Genomic DNA, 13,345 nt, shown 5'->3' with positions numbered 1-13,345 from the left:
TTTATCATGTCGTCTCAACAAGAACAAATTAAGTTGCTGAATTTCTTTTTTTTGAGTGCAGACACACGCTTACTCATTCACAAGTGCATTTAGACACATAGAAATACACAAATACACATACCCATGTTAATGGAATAATCAATGGATATAAAATAATCAACAGCTGCAGTCCAAGTCAAGCATTAAAGCTAGGAGCAATCTTGGGATTTTAGTTGCCTGAATCTGCCTGTTGCCCCCTGTAGAGTTGTCAGTCCAAGAGTACCAGTACCCCAGCGCAAGGAACCTTTCCGAACACTTACTCGTGTGATGCACATTTCTAAATTGTGTTTATTTTGTTCTCACAATGGCTGGATAGCTGGTGGAAATCTGGTGAAAGACTTCTAGCTGACTGGTTCTTGTTTAAACAGTTTTTGTGTGGTTGGGTTCCGTGCTTTGGCTTTGACCTGTTGAAGGAGAAAAATGGTTTAAACTCAAGCAGCACCCACAGGGCAGGGCATAGTGTTGTTAAATGAAGTGTAACCTGTAGAAATCTCCCACTTTAATAACACCACAATCGTATTTGCTTTGAAAAGTTACACTGAGAAATCCTCCAGCATCTTCAATTGTGTCACACAAAAGTTGTTCGAGAAACAAAAGCTCAAACCTGTGCCCAACATTATCTTTACTTTTATTGGTATCAGATGATGTAATCAGTCTATTGACCTCAGCCAAAATTAATATGGAGCCATGTGAAGTATTCCTCATAGGAAGCTCTTTTGTCAACTGTTAGATAATGCTGGGATAATGATGGTGATTAAAAAAACAAACCGGTCCATAAAGCATGGGTGCTGCTGGTATTAAAGCCAAATGAGAGCAAAGAAGCACAAAGATGTTCTGAAATGCATGCACATTTTCAAAAGTTTCCACTTTTTAATCAAAGCTGATATATGCAAAACAAATGCAAAATTGAAGGACCTTCACTGGTGGTGTCTAATTTACACACAAAATATGGAACTGGTACTCTTTAACAGGAAGATGTAAAGCATTGCACAAAATAAAAAAGTAATGATAAAATACCAATGTAAATCACTTTATTCCGCTGGTGCAATAATAACCTAATCAATGCAGTACACAAGTTGTGCTTGTTGCATGTTTCAGTACTGCCCACAGTGGGTTTATGATGATACATCAGTTGGAAATCAGTTGTTGGAACATGGAAAACATATTTACTTATTTTTTACCTGATTTCCTTGATTTAATCAGGGGTTGACTTTAATGTGTCTCAAACACAGGCATTCTCATGACATATAAGTGACCCACGTGTTCAATCATGAAGCATTTGGAAACAATGTCCTGGCATGTTATTGCACACAGTTCATTTGAGTTCCTCACTTTTACAAGGAATTTGGCGATGTTTGTGTTGATCTGTGTGTCCTGGATAGTTGGCTGTCTGGTTAGTCGCTGCAGCTGCTTGCAGAAAAAGACCAGTTCTCTGCACGAGCAGTCGGGCCTTCCTTCACAGCTGCAGGGTTTCGGTACAACGACCAAGGACTCCACCACAGCAAAGCAACTGCTTGTTTCTATTACTGAATTGTTTCTTTTTAATGTGCCACTGCACTCCAAACTTGTAACCAGCATGTTCTTATAAACACAACGCTTATATTCAGTTACACTGTCACGATGTGGCTGGCACCACGAAAGTGTTTCATTCTTCTGCAACGCTGCAATTTCTCTTGGTGTCAAAACTCTCTGAGAGCCACTTCCCAGAGTCACTAACTCTTCTCCAATGTAATTTAATGACTTTGTAAAACGATCACAACTTGCCATGGAACAGAAGAAGTCTTTGATTTCTGTGCTGGCGTCCTGAAGGGTAGCACTTCCTTGTCTTATTATTTTCTCATATGAAAAGAAATTCTTGAAAATCTGTAATGAAATTGACTGCGTACCAGAGTACATCTGCAACAGTCTGCTGTTCATGTCTTGAAAAACAAAGACTGAATTGGCCCACAAAAGCCCCCAGTTCCGGACACCTTCTGTAAGATGCGTCAACACATGGCAGTCGTACGAACAATGCTCGAGTCCATAGAGAGACGGTATCTGTGCTACAAACTGAACCAGACACAACTCTGCACAGTTGAGCTCATCCTGAGTGGCAAAGTGGGAGAGGAGGACGTGAAGGGCACAAGGAAGAAGCATCCAGTGCTTGTAGTACACTGCTGGCAAAACATTCCTCAGTATTACAGGAGAATAGAGGAGAGCAAATGCTCTCCACTCACAAGCTGTCCAATGCATCCTCTCACTGAGGCTCCTGGGACTTCGGCTGATTTCATTTGGTGGCTGGATCTCACACAAGGCTCTGTCCAGGTCGTTTAAATGCTCATCTGTCAAATGGAAGTCCTTGCTGGCATAAAGCGGGTCGAACCACAGATTGACGAACTGACGGACAACGCCCAGACAAAAACAGTGCATGTAATCTGGAACAAAGCCTTTGATAATGTCAAATGACGGCAAAAGAAACAGGAGACTTGGACCTTTAACCCCCATTTGACTCTGGTCATAACTATTTCCCATCACTAACTCAGCAAGTTGCACCGTTTCAGGCATGTGTCTCAGATCACAGCCGTCCATCTGTATCGGGTAAACTCTGGTAAAACCCCTGCCCTTTATAACCATCTCACCTTTGTGGTAGCAAAAACCACAACCAAATTCTTTGTTAAACGGCTCAAAGTTCTGCACCATTGCTCTTGCTATCGCATCACATGTGCATATTTTAACTGTTACCGTGGTGTGATGCTCCGAGCCGATCTCATCTTTCCAACAGAACCCTGCAGCAGACAGTTTCTGAAGCTCGTTAATGAACGGAGTCAAAAAACTCTGAACTTGTGGTTTTCCTTTGCCAAACCATAAAGTGTGCAACAGAACGTTTTTGCACCGTTCCACATACGGTAGTTCATTGATGGTACACAGGATGGGCCAGATGGAGTATTTTGAGGAGCTGAACACGGACGAGCCATCGCAGTTGAAGGTGAGTGTAATACTGCCGTCTTGTCTTTCACTCTTGTATTCGTTTCCAGTGTGGACATCAGAAAAGGAATCATCCCTCGTGAAATGCTTCCCAAGCTTTGAGTGGACGCGTGCAAGGAGGTTTCTTAGCTGAATTTCGAGCGGCATTACAAGGAAGTAGTAAGCCTTCAAGATCAGATATTTTCTGCTCAAGCTCTGCTGGCACACACTACACTCATTACCGGGATCCACACCAAGGTAGTTTGTACACCTGGGGCAATAAAAGTGAATCTCAGTCTTTCCATTGTAATCAGTCGAATGCTTTTTTAAAAAGCGAAGCGACTTTGGAACACATCCGGGTACCACCAAGTTTAGGAGGTGCAGGAGATCTCTGGATGCTGCTTTTGACAAGCCGTGCTTCACAATGAACGCCAGGAGGAGCAGGAGGAGGGCTCCCATTGTGACTGAGGAACCAGCATATATCTTCTTCTCTCCACAGAAAAACTGCTCCTAGTAACACAGGCCAGAAATATGCTTTAAAAGCTAAATGTAGTAGAAATGAACCAAAATGTCATCATTTCCATATGTAAAAAAATAACAAATGAAAAATACTAACTGTTGGATCTTCTTCTGTAGTTTCATCATCACATGAAGCACAGCTCGTCGGTTCTTGGTGCTATAACATATAAGAGAACGAGATACAAAATGTGTATTGAGGCAGATGATGTTTCTTAAACAGAGTAGACGAGGTGAAGGCTGGCAGAAATCTAGAGGATATAGGTGCCAGGAACCTTCTTATAGCCCCTGCACAATTATGAGTGGGGAATTTTATTGTAGAGAGTATCTTACTATAATATAAAGCACCTGTAGGTGACTGTGGCTGTGATTTGGCACCATGTAAAAAAATTGAAATGAATTTAAATAAATTTAGCTTTTGTGAGCAACACATTTTGCAAGCTGTAATCCTGCCTCTTTCTACTAGGCATAGGACATTTAAACGTGACGATCTATGGATGTTATTTAAGTGGCAGCCTTCAGTCTATGAAAAAAGAAGAAGAAAAAAACAGACTCAGTCTCCTCAGACTGCCATGTTAAAACTTCCTGTATGCATATACGCTACCATTTCATGGTCTGGATCTACCTCTTTGGTTTCTGCTTTCCCAGCTGACAGATGACTGGCCTACGAGTCAAAAAAAAGATGGATGATGACCATCTCAATGGCATAATTTTAATATCCTTAAAATACTTTTCACTCAAGGCAGCTTCACATACCGTAGGATCTTCATCTTCGTCAGAATCAGATGAGTAACAATCTGTGTCCCCATCATTGTAGACTGTGTTATCGCTCGCAATATGCTGTCATGGATTGTAGCACAAAAACAGAATGAGGAACCTTTTTCATTTTAGAAGTATAAAAACTTCTAAACATATCAATAAACTACATATGCCGGATCCATGATTTAATCCCAATAATAATCCCATGTAATGTTTGACACCCCTACTTTACCATTACATGCTCTGAATCTCCTCTTCTGTCATCTGTAGGCCCAGCAGACACATGAGTGGCCTGAGATAAAGAAAATTATGATTTCTAAGCATGATATGATCACATTCAACGTTTATATATAATCACCATAGGATGTTTTGTATCTTCAGTATTAGATACTATTGTCTCCAAGTACTCCAACTAACTAATGGCCTCAATAAGAAATTTCATTCACCACCTTTTGACAACAGCTGTACTACAGTTAGGTCCATAAATACTTGGATAGAGATAACTTTTTTTTTTCTAATTTTGGCTCTGTATATTACCACAATGAATTTTAAATGAAACAACTGAGTTGCAGTTGAAGTGCAGACTTTCAGCTTTAATTCAATGGGTTGAACAAAATGATTACAAAAAAAAATGTCAGGAACTAAAGCACTTTTTAACACAATCCCTTCATTTCCAGGGTTCGAAAGTAATTGTAATTAAATAACCTAAAATATAATGTTAATTTTTTTCCCTTTTTAATCCTCTGCCAGGCCTTTACTGCAGTGGCTTTCAGTTGCTGTTTGTTTTTGGCTTTTCTGTCTGAAGTTTAGTAAGGTTAGGTTAAGATCAGGTGACTGACTTGGCCATTCAAGGATATTCCACTTCTTTGCTTAAAAAGAAAACTCCCTTTGGCTGCATGTTTTAGGTCGTTTTCCATCTGTATTATGAAACAGCGCCCAATCAATTTGACTGCATCTAGCTGGATTTGAGCAGACAGTATGTCTCTGAACACCTCCAAATTAATTCGGTTGCTTCTGTCCTGTGTCACATCATCAATAAACACTAGTGTCCCTGTGCCACTGGCAGCCATGCATGCCCAAGCCATCACAATTACTCCGCCGTGCTTTACAGATGATGTGGTGTGCTTTGGATCATGAGCTGTTCCACACCTTCTCCATACTTTTTTCTTGCCATCATTCTGGTAGATGTTGATCTTGGTTTCATGTGCCCAAAAAATATTTTCCCAGAACTGTGCTGCCTTTTTTTGATGGTTTTTTTTTTTGTTTTTTGTTTAGCAAATTCCAGTCTAGCCTTTCTATTCTTGAGGCTTATGAGTGGCGCCTTTATTTACTTTCATGCAGTCTTGTCTTTATGGTAGACGTTGATATGGATACGCCTACCTCCTGGAGAGTGTTGTTCACTTGGTTGGCTGTTGTGAAGGAGTTTCTCGTCACCACGGAAATGATTCTGTGATCATCCACCACTGTTGTCTTCTGTAGCCGTATAGGGGTTTTTTTTTGCGTTGCTGAGTTCATCAGTGCTTTCTTTCTTTCTTAAGATTACGACACTGTAGATTTTGCCACTCTGACTGTTTTAGCCATTGCTCGAATGGGTTGTTTCTGTTTTTGCAGCTTACAGATGGCTTGTTTCAACTGCATGGAGAGCTCCTTTGACCGCATGTTGTCTGCTCACAGAAAAATCTTCCAAATGCAAACATCACACCACAAATAAACTCCAGGTCTTTCATCTGCTTAATTGACATTAATGACATAATGAAATTGCCCACACCTGCATATGAAATAGCCTTTGAGTCAATTGTCAAATTACTTTTGGTTCTTTTAAAAAGAGGTGGGACATATTAGGAGCTGAAACTCCTAAACCCTTCATCCAATTTAAATGTGATACCCTCAAATGAAACCTGAGAGTCTACACATTATTTCCATGTTCATTATATAACTATAGATGGAATATGTTTCAGTAAACGGGTAAAAACGGGTAAAAAAACAGTGTGTCAGTGTCCAAATATACATGGACCACTCTGTGTATTTCACATGTATCTAGAGTGGCCAGGGAGGATAAATAAGCTTCTTCAAAAACTTCCATGACTGCTCCTATAAAAAGATGAAAAATGCACTTGATTTAAATCTGGTTGCTTATTTTATTTTCTCCCTAGAAGTGTGACACTGGACAAAGAAGCTTGTTTGGTTTGTGCACAAAATTTAAATCAGTTATGTTTACTCCCTTTTTGCACATTTTTACTCTATTCTTGCGGCCAATGTTATAGCCTCTCTGGATTTTAAGTAATTTTGGATTCTTCTTTTTCTAAACCTTAAAAATTCTCAAAACGATAATTTACCGTTTGATGGTCTGAATCTGTTCTATCATCTGCTGGCCCAGCAGACCCATGATGAGCCTAGAAGACAGGACTTTGTTATAAACATCTTCATATGATCATTTTAATATTGTGAAAGAAAAAGCATTTCATTTACTGTAAGGCTCACATATACGGGTGCTACTTCAGTATCAGATGAGCGGAAATATATAATCTCGACATGAATGTGACGTTACACACTTTCTGATCATTAACTGTAAAATAACATTTAATTTTTTTTCTAAGGTTTAATAATTCTCATTATATAGTATCAGTATTAAGATATTTTACCTTTTTATGGTTTGAATCTCCTCTTCTGTTACCTTTTGGCTCAGTAGAGCCATGGCCAGCCTGAGAGACACAAAAAGATAAATTAAGGAATCTACACATATTTGGTAATTTAAAGATGTGAAACATCAATTTGCAGCTGCCAGTGATTTTTAACAGGAGTATTATCATTGTTGTGGTTGACAAGCCTCATGCATCACTATTTGTGATCATGAATCTTTTCCTGTCCTCTATGTGGTCTGTCTTGTCCTCAGTGTTTTACTTTCAGTTATGCCTGTGCGTTTGTCTCTCTGCTTGTTCTATGTCCTAATTGTCTAGCTGGTGTTGTCATGTCTACGTCTCTCCATGTTTCCGGTTTTATTTAGAAAAATCTGGTGTTTCCATGTTTAAAGTGTATAGTTGTACGTTCCCTGTGGTGTCATTATGTTTATTCCAGTCAGTTGTTTCCCCATGTGTTTCCACTTCCCCTGATCATCTCCTGTGTGTATTTAGTCTGTGTTTTCATTTAGTTTTGTCAGGTTGTCTGTTTTCCTTCTCCCCGTCATTTCAGGTTTCCAATGTCTTTATGATTCTGTGATTCTGAGCGGTGTTTTGTTATTGGACTTCTGTGCAAATCACAGTTTGGCCATAACGAACACCTTGTTCAAACACAAGAGTGTCCATAAGTGCACGTGGCACCAGGACGCTCTAGGCCGCAGGTCGATGATCAATTTTGTAATCGTATCACCAGACCTGCGACCAAATGTTCTGGACACTCGGGTAAAGAGAGGGGCTGAGCTGTCAACTGATCACCACCTGGTGGTGAGTTGGATCAGGTGGCAGGGGAGGACGCTGGACAGACCCGGTGCACCTAAAAGCGTAGTGAGGGTGTGCTTGGAACGCTTAGCAGAGGCCCCAGTCCGTGAGATCTTCAACGCACACCTGCGGCAGAGCTTCAACAGCATTCCGAGGGAGACTGGGGACATTGAGTCTAAATGGACCATGTTCAGCATCTCCATTGCCGAAGCTGCTGCTTTGAGCTGCGGCCACAAGGTGGTTGGTGCCTGTCGTGGTGGTAACCCCCGAACCAAATGGTGGACACAAGAGGTGAAGGGAGCCACCAGCTGAAGAAGGAGTCCTATCGGGCTTGGTTAGCCTGTGGGACTTCGGAAGCAGCTGACAGGTACCGACAGGCCAAGCAAAATGTGGCTCGGGCAGTGGCTGAAGCAAAAACTCAGGTGTGGGAGGAGTTCGGAGAGGCCATGGAAAAAGACTTTCGGACTACCTCGAAGAGATTCTGGCAAACCGTCAGGCGTCTCAGTAGGGGAAAGCGGTGCTCTACCTGCACTGTGTATAGTGCTGGCGGAGCGCTGCTGACTTCGACTGAGAAAATTGTCGGGCGGTGGAAGGAATACTTCAAGGACCTCCTTAATCCCATTGACACGTCTTACGAGGAGGAAGCAGAGTCTGGGGATGAGGGGGATGACCCGCCAATTTCCGAGGGTGAGGTCACTGAGGCAGTTAAACAACTCCTTGGTGGCAGAGCCCCTGGTGTGGATGAGGTCCGCCCCGAGTTCCTGAAGGCTCTGGACATTGTAGGGCTGTCCTGGCTGACACGCCTCTACAATGTTGCGTGGAGATCAGGGGCAGTACCCCTGGACTGGCAGACCGGGGTGGTGGTCCCCATCTTTAAGAAGGGGGACCAGAGGGTGTGTTCCAACTACAGGGGGATCACACTCCTCAGCCTTCCTGGGAAAGTCTATGCCAGGGTGCTGGAAAGGAGAGTTCGTCCACTAATCGAACCTCAGATACAGGAGGAACGATGCGGTTTTCGTCCTGGTCATGGAACACCGGACCAGCTCTTTATCCTCTCAAGGATACTTGAGGGCGCATGGGAGTTTGCCCAACCAGTCTACATGTGTTTTGTGAACTTGGAGAAGGCATTTGACCGTGTCCCTCGGGGTGTCCTGTGGGAGGTGCTGCGGGAGTATGGGGTGTCTGGCCCATTGCTACGGGCCATTTGATCCCTATACAACCGGTGCAAGAGCTTGGTTCGCATTGCCGGCAATAAGTCGGACTCGTTCCCGGTGGGTGATGCGTTCCACCAGGGCTGCCCTTTGTCACGATTCTGTTCATAATTTTTATGGACAGGATTTATAGGCGCAGCCAAGTGGCGGAGGGCTTTCACTTTGGTGGCCTCAGAATCTCATCTCTGCTTTTCGCGGATGATGTGGTTCTGTTGGCTTCATCGGGTGAGGGCCTCCAGCTCGCACTGGAACAGTTCGCAGCCGAGTGTGAAGCAGCGGGAATGAGGATCAGCACCTCCAAATCTGAAGCCACAGTTCTCAGTCGGAAAAGGGTGGAGTGCCCACTCCGGGTCGGGGATGAGTTCCTGCCCCAAGTGGAGGAGTTCAAGTATCTCGGGGTCTTGTTCACGAGTGATGGGAGAAGGGAGCCGGAGATCGACAGACGGATTGGTGCTGCGGCCGCAGTGATGCAGACGCTGCACTGGTCCGTTGTGGTGAAGAGAGAGCTGAGTGTAAAAGCGAAGCTCTCAATTTACCGGTCAATCTACGCCCCTACCCTAACCTATGGCCACGAGCTGTGGATAGTGACTGAAAGAACGAGATTGCGGATACAAGAAGCGGAAATGAGCTTCCTCCAAAGGGTGGCTGGCCTCTCCCTTAGAGATAGGGTGAGAAGTTAAGCTAGAGGAGGTGGCTGGAGAGAGCGAGGTCTGGGCTTCTCTGCTTAGGCTGCTGCCCCCGCGACCCGGCCCCGGATAAAGCGGAAGAAGATGGATATACGGATGGATGGATGGAGTTGTTATAGCCAATGCTAGTTTTTTCAGTTTAGGTTTTAGTTTCGTAATAAAGGCTTGCCTTTTGTTTAACCAGTAAGTAGTTTGCTTTCGTGTTCTGCTTTTGGGTCCGTTCCTTTAACCCCCCGGAGTTCCCCACCGTGACAACTGCTGTTACCAAAAAATCTACGGCGGGATAATAATGGCCGACCAAAATATAAGTCAGTTAGAGTTAGATAAAGCACATTCCTTCAGTGTTAAAAGTGGGGCTGCACCTATTGATTCCTTAGTAACTGAGGATTTTATCAATTATTCCATCAATTAAATGACTTATCGGATAAGAAATACTTTTGTCTCGGCAATAGTGAATATTCAAACGAATAAAAAAATAAAACAAACTGCTCCTTAGTTTCCATTTTACAAGTTACAATGTTTTAACAGTTGAACTCACTTTAACTAACAGTTTATGAAGGAAACATTTTATGAAACGTTAACAAAATAATTAATCACAATACAATATAATAAAGCATCAATACAACCCAAACAAGGCCATCAAATAAAATAGTCTTTAGTTTCGGTCTTACTGGAAGACTTATATTAATAAAGAGCTCTGACAGTGTTGTCTCCTGGATGAGGCAGATTTGGTGTGTCTTAACGTGTTTGTGTGTGTGTTTGAGCATTTAACGCAGCATATCAGCATTTTCATTTATGTAATATAATTTATATTTATATTAACCTACATTAGGAATCACTCTGGCAGAAAGTGGGACTAATTTAACCATCGTGTCACACTGAGTTAAGAGTGTACATATGCTTTTATTTTGACCTCTGTGGATTTGCTGTAGATTTTGTCACTGTTTAAAACAAACAGCGCTGGGTGGGAGGTTCTGAAAGGTTCTCTTTTCTTCACGTTGGAGCTCGTTTTCTAGTAAAGGTTTTTAACGGCGCTTATAGGAACAGCGCTCCACCTGAGCTAATGGCTCCATCTCTCTGCTCTCCGCCGGGTGTGCAGATCCCATAAAAAACTATGACAGCATCATCTTCACTGCTGCCGGTGTGTTACCAGTCTTTTTTCGTTGAAAACATGGGGACTGCCTGCATTAATGTTGTAAAGCTTTTTATTCACACGTATGCTCCCAGATGCATCTTCTCCTGCAGGTCTGATTTTAGTTGCAAACGTGGGAGAAACTCTCGCCTTTATAAGTTGAGATCTACGCAGTCGTGCATTAATTTAAATGAAGCAACGAAGCAAAAAAATAAAAAATGAATAAAAAAATAAATAATTAAATAAATAAGATACGTCGAAGATGTTTTATGTATTATTTTTGTGATCCAGTTATTTTAATCAACTCGATGACTCGCTGCAGCCCCGCAGAGGTGCCTTTATGCACGCATGGCTGCACGATTTACTTTTTGCAGACTGATTATTAAGGTTACCTCGTTGATGATCTTTGTCTTTGCAGACGTCTTTGTAGGGCGTCCACTTCTCGGCAGAGTAGCCACAGTATTGAATCGTCTCCATTTATGCACAATCTCCCTGACTGTGGAGAGATGAATACCTAAAGTGCGTGCTATTATTTTATACCCTTTTCCAGTTTTGTGCAAATCAACAATTTTGGCTCGTAAATCTTCTGAGAGCTCCTTTTTACGAGGCATGATTCACATGAACAGGAATATCCATCAATAAAAACATTTGAATATATTTGTTGAGGGATTCAGCCACCAGGAAGCGCTCCCTCTGCACCGGAAGTGTGGACTTTTTCCTCATTATTAAAAAAACAAAAAACAAAAAACAGGACAAAAAGAAACAACTTTCTTTGGGATTCTGACAACCTAATAATTTGTTAAAACAACACAGTATGAACTGCAAAGGTTATGATAACCAGAGATAAGAAACTTGCACTCTTTTAAATTCCAGCCTTCTTGACTGCTATAAATTAACCAGAGCAGGTCAGTGATTTAATGTAGTCTCTATTTGAGGTTCACTCTAAGGAATCAAAATATGTAAAAAAAAAGAAAAAAAGAAAAAAAGAAAAAAAAAGAAAAAAAAAAGAAAATCATGAAATTTCAAACTTTTTCCAACAAATGAATAGGAAATCTTGTCAAGATTTCTGCAGGGTTGGAAGGATGATGTCTGGTCTTCCAGCAGTCAGTTTCTGGAGAACTTTCGCCTCATAAGTCCTAAGAACATCCCAGAACATTTATTGGTTTGATGCACACTTCTAACTTGTGTTAATTTTGTTGCCACCATATTTTACTATGATGGTGTATGGTTGGGTTCCATATTGAAGGAGAAAAGTGACTTAAACTCAAGCAGCACCCACTGGGCAGAGCATTGTGTTGTTAAATGAAGTGTATCCTGTAAAAATCTCCCACTTTAATAACACCACCATCACCATATTTCCGTAACAATGCTTTTAAAAATGACGTCAAGAAAACTCCAGCATCTTTACCTTTGTCATACAAATGTTGTTCTAAACACAAATACCTCAAACTAAGATTTTCCCCAAACCTGTGTCCATCTTCTTTCCTTTTCTTTTCTTCCCCTTTGTTGGTATTAGATCCACAGTAGACAATGAGATTAACATCTTACTGATAGGAGTGCCCTGCGTGGCTCAGTGAACAACTCATCATGAGGACAAGAAGAAGAAGCATCAGCAGTTCCCCTGGGAACAATGACAGGAGACAACCCGGAGTGTCTGCAGACTCACAGTGAAAGGAGGAAGGCGAGGCTGGGTTCAAGAAAACACAAAACAGGAATTTCACAGTGTGTGATAGACAAGACACAAACGTAGTACACAGTAAACAGCCTGTGGACTGACTTAATGGTCATTAATGCGATCTGACATTCATCTTAGTCACAATACAAACACAATAGGTTGACAACAGAGACAAAAAATTTTTCATGTTTTCAAGTATTGGATAATTCTAGTGTTGGTGGAAGAACTGAATCTTGTAGATGGCCAAACCTTTTGTCAGGATAATCTTGTTTGTACAGTGTTGTGAAAAGGTATTTGACTCCTTCCTGATTTCATAGTTTTTTGCATATTTGTCTTGGATGTTAAAGATAATGAGACAGATTTAAATATTACGCCAAGATAACCTGAATAGTTCAAAATCGTTTTTCATTTATTAAGGTAAAAAAGCTATCCAAACCTGCCTGGCCCTGTGTGAAACAGTAATTACCCCCTAAAGATAATAACTGATTTTGAAACTTTTAAGACGTGTTTGTGATAACTGGCAATGAGTCTGTCACTTTGTTGTGGAGGAATTCTGGCCCACTTTTCTTTGCAGAATTGTTTTAATTCAGCTACAGATTTGCCCGAACAGCTTTGGTACACCTTGATTCTCAAACTCTCTCAGTGAATGGCTCTGTTGAGATCAATCTACAACTTTTTTACATGGGTTGTACTCTGATATTCTGAACTCTCCAAAATATGATTTTTTTAGGGGTTCCAGGGGGGTGACTCCTGTAATTGTAAAAAGAAGTCACATTCTACATTAGTCGATGGGGAAATAGCCCCAACTCCTCATGGACCAGTGCAGATCCATCTAATGACAACGATAATGATGGTGATTTTAAAGACTTATGGAATCCATAAAGCGTGTGTGTGTCTGTCATTACAGCTAAATGAGAGAAACAAACAAAGATGTTCTGAAACTTAAGGCA

At 41.5% G+C, this 13,345-nt stretch overlaps 1 protein-coding gene across 2 annotated transcripts; it reads right to left on the bottom strand.

The window, feature by feature from the left end:
• Positions 1-822: 822 nt before the first annotated feature.
• On the bottom strand, positions 823-11,689 carry LOC147333094 (uncharacterized). Of its 2 annotated transcripts, none has more exons than XM_086290043.1 (8): positions 11,113-11,689; positions 6,900-6,959; positions 6,594-6,650; positions 4,490-4,549; positions 4,255-4,338; positions 4,103-4,162; positions 3,599-3,658; positions 823-3,492 (listed from the first exon to the last, which is right to left on the bottom strand). In XM_086290043.1, the coding sequence occupies exons 1-8, from the start codon at positions 11,329-11,331 to the stop codon at positions 1,252-1,254; spliced, it is 2,841 nt and encodes a 946-aa protein (XP_086146169.1). In that variant the 5' UTR covers positions 11,332-11,689; the 3' UTR covers positions 823-1,251. The 2 variants fall into 2 exon arrangements, with proteins under 2 accessions (XP_086146169.1, XP_086146171.1); XM_086290045.1 differs by having other exon boundaries at positions 4,124-4,162; positions 11,113-11,688.
• Between the last annotated feature and the right edge of the window lie 1,656 nt (positions 11,690-13,345).

The sequence above is a fragment of the Aulonocara sp. 'chitande type north' Nkhata Bay genome, linkage group LG4 (assembly GCF_057382095.1).
Source record: "Aulonocara sp. 'chitande type north' Nkhata Bay isolate Kocher_YH1m ecotype deep benthic linkage group LG4, A_spYH_male_GT1.1, whole genome shotgun sequence".
Lineage (NCBI taxonomy): Eukaryota > Metazoa > Chordata > Actinopteri > Cichliformes > Cichlidae > Aulonocara > Aulonocara sp. 'chitande type north' Nkhata Bay.
Note: the sequence above shows the minus strand (reverse complement) of the source record. Positions and strands in the feature narration are given on the sequence as shown.